At 42.7% G+C, this 18,081-nt stretch overlaps 1 protein-coding gene and 1 long non-coding RNA gene across 10 annotated transcripts in view; one reads left to right on the top strand and one right to left on the bottom strand.

Annotated features, from left to right (window-relative positions):
• The window catches only part of LOC102082279 (uncharacterized), a 54,918-nt gene that overhangs the window by 29,279 nt on the left and 7,558 nt on the right, over nucleotides 1-18,081 (top strand). For 7 of the 9 annotated variants that reach the window (XR_001224843.3, XR_003215579.1, XR_003215577.1 and 4 more), the window contains exon 1: nucleotides 13,808-15,760. The exons of 1 other annotated variant lie outside the window; for it this stretch is intronic. This is a non-coding gene — a long non-coding RNA (uncharacterized LOC102082279). Of the gene's footprint in view, nucleotides 1-13,807; nucleotides 15,761-18,081 lie in introns of those variants that run through there. One more of the 9 variants, XR_001224842.3, reaches the window with a different exon arrangement.
• On the bottom strand, nucleotides 8,101-11,937 carry mafba (MAF bZIP transcription factor Ba). Its single transcript, XM_005448816.4, has one exon. It carries the CDS (start codon nucleotides 11,475-11,477, stop codon nucleotides 10,251-10,253), a length of 1,227 nt encoding a protein of 408 aa, XP_005448873.1. The 5' UTR covers nucleotides 11,478-11,937; the 3' UTR covers nucleotides 8,101-10,250.

Below are 18,081 nucleotides of genomic sequence, written 5' to 3'. Positions count from 1 at the left end.
GAATTAACGTGCAGTGGCACATTCCCATCAGTGTATTATTACACACAGCACCTCAGCTGCCAGAGTGCATGCATGTGTTTGTGCATGTGCATGTCTCTGCGTGTGCGTTTTGTGTGTGCATGAGCATGCACATATGTGTGCGTTTATAGGTAAATCATTCAAATTCAGAAAGCTCTTTTTCGTTTTTCTTTTCTCCCTCTCCGTCTTCTTCTCCTTGCTTGGCACTTCCCTCCTCTTTCAAGGACTATGGTCTGACCACAGCCATTTCCCTTAGTCTCTTCCTTGCCTAGCAACACACAGCACATAGTTTCCATAGAACTTGCATTTAATTGGAGAGAAGATATATAGATACTAGAGAAAGTGTCTTGTAAAGATCCCCCGTTTTATTCAAAGACACTCTGAAGAGCACATGTTCACTGGTTCTGATGCAGATCTTCTCTTGGAGGCATGTTGATTGCTATGCATAAAATAAAGGTTAAGAATTACGAATATTATCTTCTAAACAATGTTTCAGACAAGACAAGGAATTACTTTATCCTGTGCTGCTTAGTCTTTTTGTACCGTCATCATTTTAGTTTAGCTTTTATGCAACAAGCAATCATAGTAGACACTAGTGTAAAACAGTTGCTTGAAAGTTTTATGTAGTCTGATTAAGACCATAACCTTTGAGGCATAAGAAAAAAACTAATCTTTCTCATCCTGATGCCGGTGTTTTAATGTTTTTTTCTCCATTTTATCAATTTACAAGTTGACTGCAAAGGTTGCCTTGTTTTGAGAATGTACGACTGCAAAACAAAGAAAGAAGTTCAGAGTTGTTATATAAAGCAGATTTACCTGGAAACTGTAGAAGCTTGTGAATGTAAGCTTTACCTTTCTGATTCTTTTAGGTCTCTGCAACTATCTGTAGAAAGCCAACTTATCAAATGAGCAAGTTGCAACCTGTTAATGTGCCAAAACAAGGACAAAAATATATCAGTGTGCACCCTATTCAGTCACTATAGCTTTCATATTTAATTATAACCTTGGTTATTAAGGATTATTATTTGTAGTTCAGCATAAAGATGAGCCTGAATTTGGTCCAAATGCCTCCAGGTTCTGTTGGCATTGTGCCAGTCTGCAGACCTGAACTTCCTTCATACTTCATACTGTTATTAACAGCTCTGTCTAAAAAACAGCCAGTATCATGCTCCTCGTGACATTTAGAGATATCATCACACCTTGACATGTTAATAGAAGCATTGTTTTTTTCCTTTTGTTGTTCTGTTGCTTCCAAGAAAGATATCCATCATTCATGAACATTCGGCTTTATTATGTTAGAAGTGATTAGAGCATGCCTAACCCTCTTAGGGATTACTGGATTGAATCTTTGCCAGGAAATGTGCCACACACTGGCACAATATTGCCAGGATCCCTCAGTTAGGCAGTATACATGTTTCTTCTGTTGTTACTCTGATTACAACCTCTGCATAAATATGGAATATAGTTTCATTGCTTTTGTGTCCCGTTTTGTGTTGTTTAATGGGGGATGGGATGTCAGTCGGCTGCTTCCAGGGGAAAGGTTTCCTGTCTTTGCCAAGGTATGCCCTCCTCCCTGTCTCTCATGTGGAGCAAGGCTCTATACTTGCTTGTAAATAGTGAGATAAGTGTGGTTTACCCGTCGCCGGGGTGTAAGGTGCACTCAGCACCGCCCTGACTTGTCTGTGCCAAAGCCCAATAGGGGTGTAATTACCTGAGACTGGGTCAGCACTTTATCCAGGGTAAAAATACCTGCCTACTTATAGAAGGGGAGTAGAGAGGGCAGCTCCATGCAAAGGGAAGCCTGTCTTCACACATTCAGCCAAATGCCCCCTTAGTATTGGGGAAATACTCTGGTAGTCTCTGCTTCTTCCTTTAGAGGAGTTATATAGCATCAGTTGCGCAATATCACAGTTGCCTTTCATGGTTGCAGCAGATTGCCCTACAGAGCAGTGAGACATGTCCAATATTCCACTCTACCTCTAACTGCAACCGACTTTCAGCCCAGTACCTTTCCACATTCACTGAATTCCCCTACTCCGCCCCTTTCACACCACATCTGTCTCTCTGCCCTCCGAGTCAAGGACAGAGAGGGCCAAGCAGACATGGAGAGGACAGCTCTGCACCAATCAGGAGACACAGTGAGCTTGTGTCAATTAAATGGTATGTGCTTATGCCGCAAATCACAGACACATGTTCCTTCTCCCCTCCCACCCTGTGGCTGTTGCCTCTCTTCTCCACCACCTAATGCAGCGTAATCATCCTCATTACCTAATGAGACCCTACTGTACACACAAAGCCCCCCCCGCCCCTTTCCCCCAAACACATATGTATAAAGAGCAGCCACATGCTCATGAAAAACACTATAGACTGTTATAGCGATGCGATAAACAACGCTCTGAACACCTACCACACTGTCAACAGAGTAGCTCTCAGTGCCACAACATTGTAAAGCCCCTAATGCCACAGTAATACTATTGTAGTGTGTATTATCAACAGGACAGTGAGCACTGAATTAGGCTGGCAGCTGGGGAGGGGAGAAACCCCTCATTAGCTCCCTTCAATGTATCTACTTCCCCTAATCGCTTACAATAACATAATCTCTTTAAAAGTGCTGCAGCTTAAGTCCAATCTGCCTAAAACCTGACACGTGATTGAGGTCAATCCGCAGTAAACCCCCAACTGTGGGGTCCCAAGAACTTCCACCCACTATAAGCTACAGTACTCTATGAGCAGGTATGCATTTATTGCCGGCACTATTACACAGTTGTAATGCTTCACAGTGATTCAGACATGTCGCTCCACAGCTGTCTTCATACATACCCTCAGTGAGACAGAGCACAGCCAGCCGCCTTCTTCTGTGCATGATCTCAGTGCAGTTTGTGTCCTTCTCACAGCCTCTGTTCTCTCTAACCCTAGTAGAGGAGACCCATTATGCCCTTTTTTTATTTTTTTGATGTTTTTCCATAGTGTCTCTTGCCTGCAAACCACTTACAGATGTTGGCAGCGGGGAGCGTTGTGGCAACTCCAAACGAGGAAATCTAAATAGAGATCAGGCTGTAAAATAAAAAAGAAGGCCAAGCGAAAGAGAAAACAAGGGTAAAAGCAAGAAAGCAAATGCGAGAATGAGGTGAATGGGTTAGAGAGAAAGTAGAAGGCATTAGTGTGGAATTAGTAAAGACAGAAAGAAAAATACTTACTGGGCAAGTATGAAATGTGATGTTATTTTTAATGACTGGTTTCTGCAGAGCTTGGACAGTTTGCCCCGGTTTGCATCTTTGCAAACATCTTTATTTCTCACACAACAGACATGCAGAGGTAGTAACAAACACAAAACTGTGGTGCAGTGGTGGTATACTTAGAGAGCAGGACTAGGTTAGGATAGAAATATTGCCAAAAAAGGCAGCTACTGTAACAGGAAACATACACTTTCAACAAACTACTACAGCCTCTCAGTAGCTGATAATTATACCCTTAAAATTCTATATGGTTCAAAACCACAGCTTCATATTCACCTTTCCAGTTGCTGCTCCCTTGGCAGGTTTTTACATTAAATAGTGTTTTATAACATATATAAATAACCAGTACCAGCTGGAATTTACCGGTGCATACTGGAAAATAGGTTGGCTGGGCTCAAATAGGCTTGGTTTGATCTGTGGGGGCGGCTCCATGTTACCTCCCTCCACCTGTTTTACAGGAAGTAGGCTTGTCCCGGTGGATCGGAGAGGAAATGTGCTGAAATGCTACATCCTGCTCCCAGCTTTGGGTCACAGTTCAGTATCGCTAGTTCTCGTTACGTCCAGACACCTGCTAGAGAGAAAGAGAACACAGAGAGAGAGGGAGAAGTGGCAGCGCGTGTGCAGCCATGCCACTCCCCCGAACAGTGATTGTAAAAATGAGTGACCTGTCTCTCCCGTCTCGCTTCTCGCCCTCATCCCCCCTCCCCACCACCCCCTGCACTTTATTTATTAATGGATCCATTCAATTATTTACCTCACATCTTGGGGCGACAACAGGCCAGAGCACAGTACATAAGGTGGAGATGATACAGTCGACATGCACAACACAGACACAGAGCTTGTTCTCTGTAGAATTAGCTGACTGCTACCCATTTCTCAAAGGATTTGTTTTTGATTTTTTTCTTTAGCTTGTTCTATTGATTGGTAGAAATCAGTTTCCTGGGGCCTGAGATGATGTTTTTAAATAGCTTATTTTGTCTAATCACTGGTTTAAAACTCAGTAATCAATATTGTGAATAATCAGTATTTAAGCACAAAATAAGCACAAGATTTATAGCATTAGGAATCCATACAAGTTTTATACTTACGTGTTTTGTTTTTTACTAATATGCTCAAATAAGTGGCATTTACGACTTACGTGGAGAAGGTTGAATGCTTCCTCCACCAGTGCTTTTCAGCCAGCAGCACTTAAACAGCAGCAAGTTCCTTTTACATGACCTGGTGACATGCGGTCTGTATACCTTTAAAAGTTACTACAGCATCCTGTTTGCAGTAGAGGTTGATGGTCAAACGTATCATTGACTGCTCTTTGTCTGCTCTTATCTTCTCCCTCTGGCCTTATCCCCGCAGTGGCCAGACATGGATCAATCCCACCCGGAATTGGGTTTCACATCCCGGAAGCAGAGATGTACACATGGGTCACTTTCATCGACTCACTGTGGCCATGGCTATAGGTATCCATCATAAAGACCATTGACTGGTTGTGACCATGAAGGTACAAATTCATCACAACGAGAGTGTGGTTGACGAGGTCAGCGGAAAAAAGTAGCTCTTTCCCATCTACAGTCAGGTGAAAATTGAGCCTTTTGACGTATTATCATTTAAGTTGGTGTAATAACAGCACAGCGTGAATGTGGAAGTATTTGGAAAGCCCATATTTTGTGTCAAGTGTCTGTCATATTTGTAATTTAGCTCATTTCTATGTGCGTCTGTGTGTGTGCATGTACTGGATCACATGACATAAGGAAATATATTTATACTACCTGCACCAATCTGTGTGATATCCACCAGGAGAATGATGTAATGTGTGTGTGTGTATGTTATTATTTAAGAATGTGCATCCGTGTGTGTTTTTGTGTTTGCGTGCATGATGCGTAACATGCTGAAGATGAATAACAGATGCTGTGACGCTGTCGCTATCTGAACTCCAGACTTGGCTGGCCTCGGCCGAGGACTGAAGGGGGGAGTAGATGAAGGAAGGATGATGAGGGAGATGAGGGAGAGATGAGGAGAAGATGCTGAAGACTGATTGCCACTGACTCGCGTCCAGTGTACTGATGTAACTGGGAGATCCCCTCAGCATATTTGGGAAGAAAGCAAACATTTCCAGTGCCAAGAAGAATCTGACAACACTCAACGCTAAAGAGGAAAGCAGAAAATAGAGAGATGAAACAACATATTTCTTTCATCCCCTATTCTCAATGTGTTTGTATTGGTAGGTAAATACTAACACATCCAAAAACAGTCTCAGTAACTGGTTAATGCTCTTTTGCATGTGTGTGTGTGCGTGGGTGCCCCTTGAAAATAGTCTGCTGTAATTTCCCAGGAAATCACTGTGATTTAGAGTAGCAGCAAAGTAACTTCCAATTACAGTGAATGGACTGCTAGTGTGGAAGTGGGCTAGACTGCTTGTGCACATGTGTGTCTCTGTGTGTGAGCAATATATCGGAATGGGATTTATTCCAAATTTAAATTAATGAACATGATAATACATACAAAGCTCGAGCTATGCTGGTGGTAATTAAAAATAACTAAATGTGGTTCTCTCAGCTGAGCAGCGTGTGGTAAAATTAGCACAAAAAAAAAGATCCCCTCTTTTCTTTTTAAATGATGAAAGATGCAAATGAGTTCATGGTTTGAGTTCAAGTCTGCATAGAGGAAGCAGCAGTGTGCACACACACTTCAGAGGCTCTAAAATGCGTGCAGCTGGGTTGAGGCTAATGCTTGGAGAGCTTATAAAAGGAGCTGACCTGCTGAAGCTGACTGGAGCATAAAAATGTTGTGAGGTCCAGGCGATGAACAGAAGCATGCCATGATTGAGGCTGCTGTCCCGGACTGCTTGCTGCTGCCGCTACGGATACAAGGAGCTGAAGGTGGAGGCTGGCAGAGCGGGCTGAATGCAGATAGGATCTCTGTGGGGGGGCATGAATGTGCGATTGGAGACTAAAATCATTACAGTACGCCAGGTCCCTGTGTCCTTGGCTCTTCTGCTGAGCTGAGGATGATGCTGATGCGCTCTCATAGTTTCAACCTCTGCCTTTTTTGCTCATATTTTTTTATCCTCTCCCCAATTTATCATCACACATTTCTGTGAAATACACGCAGTCCCCAATGAAAGACGCTCTTCTTCGCAAAATTTTAAATCACTCTCTGCAGGCAAGAATATGACAAAAAGTTCCCTTTGAGATTGTTAATAATGCACATAAAATGCAGTCAGGAATCATGTGACCAGTGGTAGCGCAGCAAAAATAGTGTAATAATGTACTCAGGTTTTCAGATTTTTTTAGACATAAATCAGATTGCCGTAATATTTTTTAGGATCAGCTTTTTTCATGCCATCCAATATTGATGCATTGCTTTTCAGAGGTTTATCATACATATGGTGGAAATAGAATTTAAGCTTCTGCGATGAAATTGGCCGACTTCGTCATGTATTTGATATTAATGCTGGATTATTTCCCTCTGTGTGTCTCAGCAAGCGCTTCCACACTTTTTCTTTTCCATGCATCCAGCTGAGTTTCATGCACATCTTGAGTGCTGAAGTCATAATATGATTCTTTACATAACCTGTTTAGATCTGACTCACTCATGAAGTGATGTTTATGAAAAATCTGAAGAAAAGAATAGGGATAAAGATAAGCCTATTCACTTATTTTTGTTATGTTCAATTATTATCACATATTAAAGGCCTCTTTCTCCTGGTTGACCCCAGTTGCACTCATGCCCCCAGGCTGCTGGTGGCTGTCCAAAGAGAGAGAGGGCGAGAGAGGGGAGAATGTAAACTAGACTTGCCTTCCTTGAGTCTCATTGGTTGATTCCTTCCTAGCGGTTTTGTCCTTGAGAATGTGCAGACATGGGGCAGATAATGTTCTGACACCAGAAACTCTAGACCGGGACCAGATCAACACTTACTCCCTTCTTCTTCTACTTCTCTGCTTCTATCATCATACTGTCAGGACATGCAGATTGAAGAGTGACAGTGCTTTTGATATGTATATATACTGCGCCTAAAAATCACGAGTGTGTTTTCATTTATTTAGTTTGTTTTAAGGCAAATCAACAAAATACCAGAATTGTATATTTTGCTCAAGTGTTTGCATGCAGCAATAATCAGAAGTGAAGACAGACTTCCGAGCCATCGCAAGTGTGTTGACACATGGCAATAATAAATTCCATTACCGTTAACCGTAAAAATATCACACCCGCAGGCGCACACAGGGGATTATTTTGAAACTGAGGCCTGGCTCAGCGCGTTAGGCGACAGGGTCGGACTGTTTTTTTTTTTAAAGATTCAAATTGTGTAAGAACCAGTTAGATTTAGCCTTTGAGTGTATTCAAAGCCATGCACGGCGAAAATGAAAATTATTGTAACACTTAATGTAAATTTGAGGTTTTCATCTCTTCTCCGGTATATTGCAAGGTCAAAGATCTCCTTTTACGGCGCGGGGTTTCTGCACAAGTCAGCATGCCAGCAGAGCAGCGTGTATAGGAATCTCCCTGCAGCGGCACATAAACTGCCATACCCGGTGATCTAATCACTGCATGCCAGTGGGCTTTAATCCAAAGTTTGCACTTTGTTTTTACGTCTGAAAATGAAAATGAAGGCAAGGTGCAAATGAAACGGAAACGGCTTGATTAGTGCAAATTAGCTCTTAAAGGGGAAAAAAATATTTAAAATGTTTTTTAGGACATTAGCAAACTTTTTAAAGATTCATATTGTTACTGTGGTTACACTGCGTGGCAGCTTTAATTGCCGCTAGTATGCTGTTGTTTATATGACACAATGATTTTGTCACAGATCCTTAAATGTGAAAACGAAAAGAAAAAAAAGTCTGAGAGGTAATTATTGCCATTTCAATGACTTTAATAAGCAAAATAGGAAACAATTTCTTCCAAAAAACAACAAAAAGAGACAAAACAGAAACCAGCCTGAATGGAACAGTTCAAATTTAAGTGTTACTATTATTTATATAAACAGGATTGAAAGTTGATCCCCATCATCGCCAAGTACATGAAATTGGTGAAAACAAAACAACAACCCGCTGCTGCAGTTTCAGTTCGATTTCAACACAGTTGAATCAGTAACAAACCAAAGATTGTTAAATGCATGACTTTTCAACAACAGTTTCAATGCAAGCACCATGCTTTAATCGATATGATCTGACAGTTTAATTTAAATCATTAAAATAAAAACTTTTAACTATGCATCTGGCCAGCAGAACCAGAATCATCAAATAATAATAAAACAAAGGAAAAAAAAGTATTACATAACATACACATTGTTTTCATTTTGAGACTTTGCACAACCTGGATCCCCTTTTTTTACTGACCGGCAGAAAAAAAATCAGGAAAAACATAGAACATTAATATTCAAACTTTCTATAAAAAACATTCGTGTTATCTAAATCGTAACTGTGAATTTTCTAAATATTGCGTAAAATATAAATGATCAACATCTGGTCCAATGGAGGAGGGGGGGGGGCGCTACAGGTGGCTGCCAATTATGATGAAAAATATTTGGGCTTGTTTAGTTCTAATTTGTTTAGAAATGCAGATAACACCTTTCCCCCCCACTGAATATGTGCCATAAAAGCTACACTGAGTGTGAAAATAGCAGAGTGTTAATACACGCGGTATCCAGCCTTCGGTGCAATGGAGTATAAACTCTGCGTAATCTGGTTTGAATAATATCGTGGTCACATGCTTGTCTCCTCTGCCTCACACAACATGCGTCCTAAATACGACTCTTAAAAGTTCGCACTGAGGCCTGCCTTTAATATTATTGCAGTATTACATCATAGTATGTCTTTCCTGTAGGGGGGTCTGCACAAAATTCAAAATGAAAAACTCGCAAATCATTATCCAAAAAAAGTGCACTTGACACAGTTTTGCTGTATTTAAATGCAACTGGGAAAACAAATGCACTCCTCTTTCAAACAATACCCAACACGATAAAAAAAAAAAATCATAACAAATGAAATAAAAACACAACACACAGAAAGAAGTACAAACCAGCCTCCTCAATCTTGTTGTGCAGTTTTCGCGGTTGCATAATATTTACAAGCCCCCCCAAAAAGAAAAAGAAGCCCACACCATGATACTGCACCGCCAGTCCTGCTGTTCTGTCCCCGCTGCATTTCTCTAACCCCCCACCCCCCAAAAAGCGCAGATCAACAACATGCTCTTAATATACACGAGAAGATGAAGGTACAAAATAGAAATTATTACCGTACATGTCCAGCATGCAGGATTAATATTTAATGCAGATTTTTTTTGTTTTGTTTTCAATATATATTCGAATATAACCAAGCAGGCAATAAATCAATGAGATGTTGCATAAAATGTCCCCTCCCGTGACGGGTTAGTAGACGGAAGATAAATTTGCATAAAGTGGTGTCCCGTTTTTTTTTTTCAGTTTTTTTCTTTTTTTTAAAGATTTATTTGTTAATTTTTTCTTCAGATTTCGGGCCCACTTGTCGAATGTGAGTCTCGTGAGTTGCAGGCTGTGAGATCGGGCCTGCTTGTTGGTTCATAAGAATGTCAGCAAAAATACAACTGCCTTGTCGCCGTCCCACACTACTTACAGGTGATTCAAAAGCTGGAGCCTCAAATGAGAGACAAACGAACAAACAAAAAAAGTTCATCAGTCGCTCCTCTTCTTTGAAGAAGAAAAACAAAAGTCTCTTCACTACAAGCAACTAATCTACAAAGATGCTGCGACTGATCGGACACTCTACATTGCTCTTTGTATCTCAGTTGACACGTGGATGGTGAGATGATTATATATGAGAATACTATCTGATGGATTATTCGTCTAATATGAATATAATTGTTACCGTTATTAGTATAATCAAACAGTATGGGAGGTGTGGATTATTATCGTTCGCTCATCAGCAAAGTCAGTCAGAAAGTAAAGGTGTCGGGGGGTGGTGGAGTGGGGGTCGGGGTAGTTTGTTGAGTAAGTTGGAGGGTTCACAAGAAAAAGGCTATGACAACTCACATGAAAAACTCTGGTGATGAAGGGTTGTCACTGGTTGAGCCAGCCTCGCGGAACCCGTTATTGGCCCCCGACCCCGTCAGTTTCTCACACTTGAGTTTGTAGGCGTCCCTTTCCCTCGCCAGCCGGGTGATCTCCGCCTTCAGCTGCTCCACCTGGTTCATCAGCTGCGTCTTCTCGTTCTCCAGCACGTGCTTCTGCTGCACCCGCTTGAACCGGCAGGACTGAGCGTAGCCCCGGTTCTTCAGGGTCCTCCTCTTCTGCTTGAGGCGGATGACCTCGTCCTTGCTGAAGCCCCGTAGGTGTCTGTTGAGCTCCCTCACCGACATGGATACGAGCTGCTCGTCGGAGAAACGGTCCTCCACGTTGAGTCCGCCCCCGGAGCTGTGGTGCGCCGCTGACTGGCTCAGGTGGCCGTGTGGATGGTGGTGATGATGGTGGCGGTGATGGTGCAGCGGCTGGTGGGACTCTGGGGACACCGGAGATGGGCTGTCGGGGTCTTGGCTGTGGTGATGATGATGCTGGCTATGTGGGTGGCTGTGTCCGCCCGGGTGCCCGGAAAGTTCCTCGGCGTGGTGCGGGATGCCCCCAGCATAGGGGTGATGATGCTGCTGGCTGTGGCCGTGATGGCTGTGGTGGTGATGCGGGCCCCTGTAGCCCTCGAAAGCGCCTTGCTGCTGCAGCTGCTGTTGGACGTGCGGAGGCGGAGGGTGGCCGTGAGCTGTCGCTCCAATCAGGGCCTCCACTGCGTCCTCCGGGGTCAGGCTTAGCGTCTGCGGGTCTATCTGCTGGTGGTACCCGTTGTTCGGCATCCAGTACAGCTCCTCCAGGTGGTTTTTCTGCTCTGTGGGGCTGAAGCTGGGCGACGAGGGCACCGAGCTGCAGGGTGTACTGATAGGGGTGGAAGACACAGAGCCTTGGGGTTGGAGACGGTTACACTGGCGCACCCCGTTGCGATCCAGCCCGGCCAGGCCTTCCTTCTTCACGTCAAACTTCATCAGGTCAAAATCGTTCACATATTCCAGAGCCAGAGGGCTGCTGGGCAGCTCCGGCCCCATGCTCAGCTCTGCGCTCATGTTGTTGTCGCGACTCTTTTGCAGATATGCAAAAGTGTTGGCGAGCGTCGCAAAAACTGACTTATTAATCAGCGTCTCTTCTCTCCTTTCTTGTTTCATGCAATAGTTCTTTTGGCTCCTCCACCGCTGTGCACTGACTTGCTGTAGCATGAAACAGCGTGTGGTTGGTGGAAAAAAAGGAAAAAAGAAAAAAAAAGTCGTGGAGGAAAACTTTCAGACTAATGCTCTGCACACGGTTTGCGTCATATAGCCTACTTCTGCTGGAATAATCTGGCAGAGAGACCAGGCGGGAGGTAGAAAGCTGTGCGTCTCAGTGCAAAAGTAAAACCCGAGTCCCTTCAGCAGAAGTGCATTTACAAGAAAAAAACATAAATAATAACAATAAAAGAAATACCACGTTAATTCGCTGAGACGGGCACCAGTCCTCGTTGCAATTTCTTGGTTGTAAGTCCCTTTTTTCCCCAGGAAAATAAAAGGAGCGAGTAAGCGGTGTAAATAGGGCGTCTGATTTTCGCTGAGAAGCAGCTTTTCCAGCTCTGCACCGCAGAGATTTAAAGGCTCGCCTCTCTCACTCTCTCCACTCTCTGGTATCCAGCAGACTGCGCTTGAAGCCAGCCTGGCGCTTTATACTAATATCGCCTGGTGACGTCGAGCTCGGTTCTCCAATGGGAGCTGGACTCTGCGCTCAAACAGAGGAAGAGAAGGAGGAGAGGAGGGCGCTCGATCCACTCTTGACAGCTACAGTCAGCTGACCGACTTCCCTAAAAGCAGAAGAACGGAGGAAAGTGGCGGAGTGAAATGCCTTCGATGTGAGGCGCTGCTCCTCGTCTTCAGTCATGTCACAATTCCCGGTCTCAAATGAGACAAACGTCAAAGAGTTGCCACTTTATGTCCCAACACTCTTAGAATGACACCAAACGTTGAATTTCAGGCAGATTTCTGAGGTAGTCCTAACAGTTGTTCCAGATGTTTCCAGATGCACAATACAAATTGGACTTACCACAGACACTGCTCCTGCATTATAGTTCAAGACACAACTTCATTTGTCTTGAAAATGAGATCAGGAACAATCATTGTTTTATGTTGTCTTGTTTATTTTTATTTGCTGCATGTCTATAACTTTCAAAAACTCAAAAGATAACCAGTCACATACAAGCCTGTATTACGCAGCATGGTGATAACACAAGGTTAGAACACAGTTATGAGTTTCTAAGCGACCTTAAAAGTTAAATCGTGACTGTTTTTCTGCCACATGCAATTTCACACACAGGAGCTTTACTGTATATTAAATGTATTAAGGCTGTAGCTACAAATACGTCATGTTAATGTTCATTATAGCGAAGAACCACAATAAAGTCTCAAGGTTTACATGTAGATCTGCTTCTCACTGGCGACAATACTGGTGCACTTAAACTTATGGATTTTTTTTAATCCCAATTTATTGTTTAAAAAAATAATAAAAACATACCACTGCAGTATTTTATATTATGAAATTAATGGATTAAATATCTTTCGGTTTGGTAAAAGCAGAGTTTACTTTGCTCTGACTCTGTTACTCGCCCATCAGGCTGCTTTTGGCTCGCACCGTTTGTCTTACTCCGGGCAGTATCAAAACAGGGGATTCGCCAGAAAACAGGCTCAAGGCTGCCCCTGCGTGGGCAACGCACGAACCGACGAGGCTGTGGATGACGCTTCTGCTATAGATTTCCCTTTAATTTGCGTTTGGATCGTCATCTCCGCGCTAATTGCTCCTTTCAAAGGTCACATCATGCAATTATGACTGACAACAATTCATTTCTGTCACGCGAGTCTCCGACAAGCTCGCTGCCACGCGTGTATTTTTAACACTCTCACTTTCTAACAGGTAGTTTGGCCAAAATAGGGTCAGATCTTCCCTGGATGTATGCAAGCGTCATTGATCTGGTCTTTATTTTAATTGTCTGCTAAAACAGAGAAAGAAAGAAGGGGGAAAAAGGGGAGTGTGAGCAAATGTCTCGCTTCCCTGCAAAAAGAAACTGCTTGTAAATGAGTCCGTTTGTAGGATCGATTGGATTATCATTTCGTTTCCACCTCATATCCACGGTTGAGCACAGCCGCGACCAAAGCGTATTGATCAGACTGAATGTAAGAGGAGGCTGCCAAAGATGAGATCCGATAATGAAGGGCTTATTTGTTTAGTTTAAATTCTTAATCAGTTTTGAGCTGTAGCAGTGTATCAATAGATGAACTGTGAATCAAACTTCTGTCATAAATCTCCCTCATATTTAACAACCCATAATAACACGATGTGATGTAGTTTATGTTTGTTTTATTATGTCTTTGAAAATAGTCTTGGACTTAAGGCTAAAAGTTAAATTGATATAGTCCCCAGAAGAATTGATGATAAAAGAGGAAGCTTTTAGCCAAACACGCGAATTGTTATTATTATTATTATTATTATTATTATTATTATTATTATTATTATCATCAGTCATCACAGGCTTATGTCTTTATTATTTTGGACAAAAGGCACATTCTAATAACGGGATGTATTGATCCAAGAAAAATGCACTTTACAGTGCACTTTACGGCGACTCTGGATCCTGTTTATTCCTTATTTTAGCTTTTATCGAGCGATAATGCACAACTATCCGGAATCTTTATAACATCTCAAGCCAACTCACACGCTACCCACTTTTTATTTTCAGGCTCAAAGCGCCTGATAACCACATACTGCTGCATTCAACTTCAAATTCTAGGCATTCCCTTTCCCGAGCACAAGATATAAAAACGTACAGGTAGTATTCCAGTTACAATCGTGCTCTGTTAATTCCCTGCACCTGCAGGCGAGCTTCTAAATCCTGAGCTCCAACTTGAACAGCGCCCTGAGCGAGTCGTGCCGTGCCGAGCACAGCCGACTTAAAACTTCTTCCCAGCGAGGCCGACCCGGCGGCAGCCCCATTAGGTTGTAATGCTCTCTAATATAACCCGAGTCCACCGTCTAATAGATCCAGGCAGGCCTGGCGGCGGCTTTCCCCCTTCGGTAATAACGGGCTGTAATGGAGAGACGAGATGTAAAAAAGCGTCCATGTCAGCAGCATATCGGTGGTTAATGATCTATTAAGTGATCCGTGTGCTTATGGACAGCGAAAAAAAGTGTTGATGCTTGCTTATTCTCCCCTAATGAGAGTCCCATCCTACGGATTTTAGGAATGAATAACAGAAATAAAATCACCTTTAAAATGTTACATTTAACAGTTGACGCATGGAGGCTGCAGAGGCTGCACAGCTTCCCACAGCTCACATCTCACACCTGCAGCGGGCCCGCTGGTTTCACACAGGAGGCCCGTGGTCTGTCCATTGGAAGATACATGATTCGCCTCACAAATATGGATTTCTATTCTACTTCAGGACCTATCCATGCATACGCATCTGCGCTCCGGTGGTCAGGCTGCACTGCCAAAACCCGTTGGATCTCAACTCAAACTCGATCTGTATGGAAAGACAGTGATTATAAGGAACACCTTTTTCCCCCTTTCTTTTAGAATCAGAATCAACTTCTCTGTTTAACTCTAAGGTAAATTTTTGTTTTTATTTGAGTATATTTTTGCTATCTGGCGCGCGTAAACTTTAACGGTCTCCTCGAAAGTTGCTGGAAGTGTTACAGAAAAAAGGGAGGTAGCCGAGCTGGAAGGCCCGCAACGGGGAGGGTGAGGGATGGAGATGGGGAGACGATGCTTTCGGAAGTGCTGCTTTGATGCGTTTTGATGCAGGAGGGAGAAAAGAGACACGCAGAGCAGACGTGCAGACCCGGCTCCAGCCTCTGATACACGCCTTCATTGCGCAGTAACTGATTTAAAATGTTTTCTTTGAGATGTAATATACGCAAATGTAAAACAAACTTAGTAGCTTTTTGTCAATGTAACAATCACCCTGCGTTTAATTTAAGTTGTATTTTTGTAGTTTTGCAGAATCAATATCTGAAAAAGGGTCGCTGTGAGTTTGACAAGAATGCATGGTCGTTTTTGTGCAACGAATTAACTGATTCATGATTAATTATCAATATTTTATAGCTGAAACATTTGAAATGCACTTCATCACTAAAAGTGCATAATGCATTTAACAGGCGGAATCGCAGTATAAACAGGTGTTCCCATCATTAACGTGATGGGTTTCGGTGTAAAATAGTAATAACACCAGCAAATCCGTCTCTAAAATTTAAGTTTCATTATACACTCAGTCGTCCTTTTGCATCAGTAATCTACATCTTCCGTTTACAAGGTGAGAGTTACTCAGGCATTCTTGTTTACTCCAGACTGATCGATTATCTCCGTGAAAACATGTATTATTAAGACGTGTCGTCTATGTAAACAGGCAGAGGCCAGCCTCTGAAGAAGAGTAACATTCCCATCAGGGATAATTGACTGAAGAGACTTTCGGGGAAACGGCAAGAGGTGAGATAAGTGCAAATTCATGCAGTCTCATTAATATGAAAAAGTATCGATTTAACGGTGGACATCAAATGTTGTCTTTAAAAGTCCACCCTGTGTGCCGTCTTCCTCGTGCGTAAGCCCGCGTTTTACGGTCATAGTTCTTCGGCAGTATTATCACAGCGCTTGCACTCTCGCTATTTGCACGTTAAAAGGGTAGTTGTGTTTGCCAGGGAAATTAAGGTTTATTTCTTGTGACAGGGCGCCTCTGGTGGCGCATTTACTCATTGCTAATAGTTTGACGTGTATCATCAGTGACATGCAGTCTCTTTTTGGCACTAACCCCATGCAGACAGCTCCAACTTCAAAACTGAAGTTATTTGCTTTGCTTTTTTGGATATGGCAGAGCAACAGAGAGGATATAAAAATATGATGGGGAGGCCAAGACATAATTGTAGGCCTTTTCTGAGATTAGATGTCTCTGATTGACATGTAGTAAATATAACAACAAATAAATGTCAGTATGCACTGTACTGGCTTAATCCCAGAAGAAAAAGAACAATAAATCTGCCTTTTGCTGTGGTCATTTCATTAATGTAAATTGCAATGCTATGTACAATAGTTTGGCTTCCTTCCAGTTGGCTTATTGCTGAGGCGTATGCATGATATTGGGTTTTGTCATAAACTGGTGGCTGTGTGACCACAGAATGTAGGCGACACCACAAGAACCAAATATCATAGTGCAGGCAGGACATAATTAAAGACCATATTCTCAGGTCATAACTGCAATTTACATCTGTATTTTCTTAGCCAATAACTGGCTACTGTAATTCTAAAGATACCCACATGTACTGAAAACATAATTACAGTAATTCTGAGTAAAAAGTTAAATATTTTTCTTAGAATTAATTGATGTATGCTTCTAGGTGTACAAGTGCCTAGAAGCAGTTTCTTTTTTAAAACTTTTGTGTTGTTCCTGAATGTCAGACTTTAACATGTCAGTGCTGAGGAACATCCACTGGCTTCTTTAGCCTTTTCTAATTGTCTGCATATGGAGCTGTCAGAGCTTATCACTGGCTTACATTATACCTCCACTTCATATATTCTGGAAAATATGCGTCATGTAGCAGAGACTCTACACAACACCGGCATGTTATTAAGCTAAGAGTAAAGAGAGAGATTTAATAGCCCTCAAACGTCTCTTTATAATATCTTAGAAGACTTTATCTTCCTGTCAACTGTGTAAAGCATAAATGTTTATGAGCAGACTTAGTGTGTTCTGATTGTCTGCACATGAAAGCTGCACACAGGAGCTAGCAGACCCTCGGTCATATTGTTTTGGCCATGTTTGAGTGTGTGGGCATGATTGATCTGGAGGTGGGTGGGCGCCACACCAGGCATTTTTAGGGATTAGAGCCGAACTGGCGTTTTTATTTTTCTCAGTGCCACAGACTCCTCCTCTAACCCAACCATTCATCTGTTCTTTTTTTGTCTCTCAACTCCCATCAGGATGTTCTTGCACAGCACTGTCCCTGTTTGTAATAATCTTCAGACATGTTGTCATCCTCCACGGATCGAAAGACGCTGCTCTTATCAAACATCTATACTTTATACTTCTTCGTATACCCTTTTAGTCTTCCTCTCTCCTTCTCTGTCCACCCTCCCTGGCCGGGTGACCTCCTTACCTCTTAGCTCTCTCACCCCTCTCCTCTGGCCCTGGCCCTGGCCCTGCCCACCCTGGGTCATTTATCATGGACCAGAAGGGGAGCCCCCGGGCCTGCAGGCCCCCATCAGCCCCTGCAATCGCCTCTTTGTGGCTCCCAGCAAACAAGTGTTGGATCAGCAAAAGTCTATTAAAGCCTGGTGGGCCTTTCTCAGCCAATTGGGCTCGGGTCACTGAGCTGCTCTCCTTGCTGCTCCGAGTGCTCTTTGTGTCGCCGCCGTTCGCTGACACAGATCCTCACAAGATTAATGATTTTTAGCAGCCATTTGGGTCTCATTCACAGGGTCCTTCTCTCTTTCTGTCTCTCTTCCACTTTTCCTCTTTTTCCCTACTGGTTCGGCTCTTATTTCTTTTACCTACTTCTTCTTCTTCCATTCTCCTTTCAGTCATCTCCTCCTCCTTTTTACTGCAGTTCCAATCGGCGTTGATCGTTTTTGTCTGTTTAGTTTTTGAGGCCACTATTCATACAGTTGTGATCACTGCTAATGGAAGTCACAAATGCATGTTATAAATGGCTTTGATTCAGAGATTTTATGCATAAAAAATGAGTTTTGAAAAAAGCTCCTTATTGTTCTTTGTTTGAGAGTCATGAACTCTTGTCTGATATAGCCCAGGCATGTTA

The sequence above is a fragment of the Oreochromis niloticus genome, linkage group LG20 (genome assembly GCF_001858045.2).
Source record: "Oreochromis niloticus isolate F11D_XX linkage group LG20, O_niloticus_UMD_NMBU, whole genome shotgun sequence".
In the NCBI taxonomy this organism is placed as follows: domain Eukaryota; kingdom Metazoa; phylum Chordata; class Actinopteri; order Cichliformes; family Cichlidae; genus Oreochromis; species Oreochromis niloticus.
The sequence above is the reverse complement of the archived record's forward strand: the minus strand, read 5'-3'. Positions and strand labels throughout refer to the sequence as shown.

What these genes read in the sequence shown, in the direction of transcription:
- mafba (XM_005448816.4), bottom strand. Translation starts at nt 11,477, where the DNA reads ATGCTACAGCAAGTCAGTGCACAGCGGTGGAGGAGCCAAAAGAACTAT.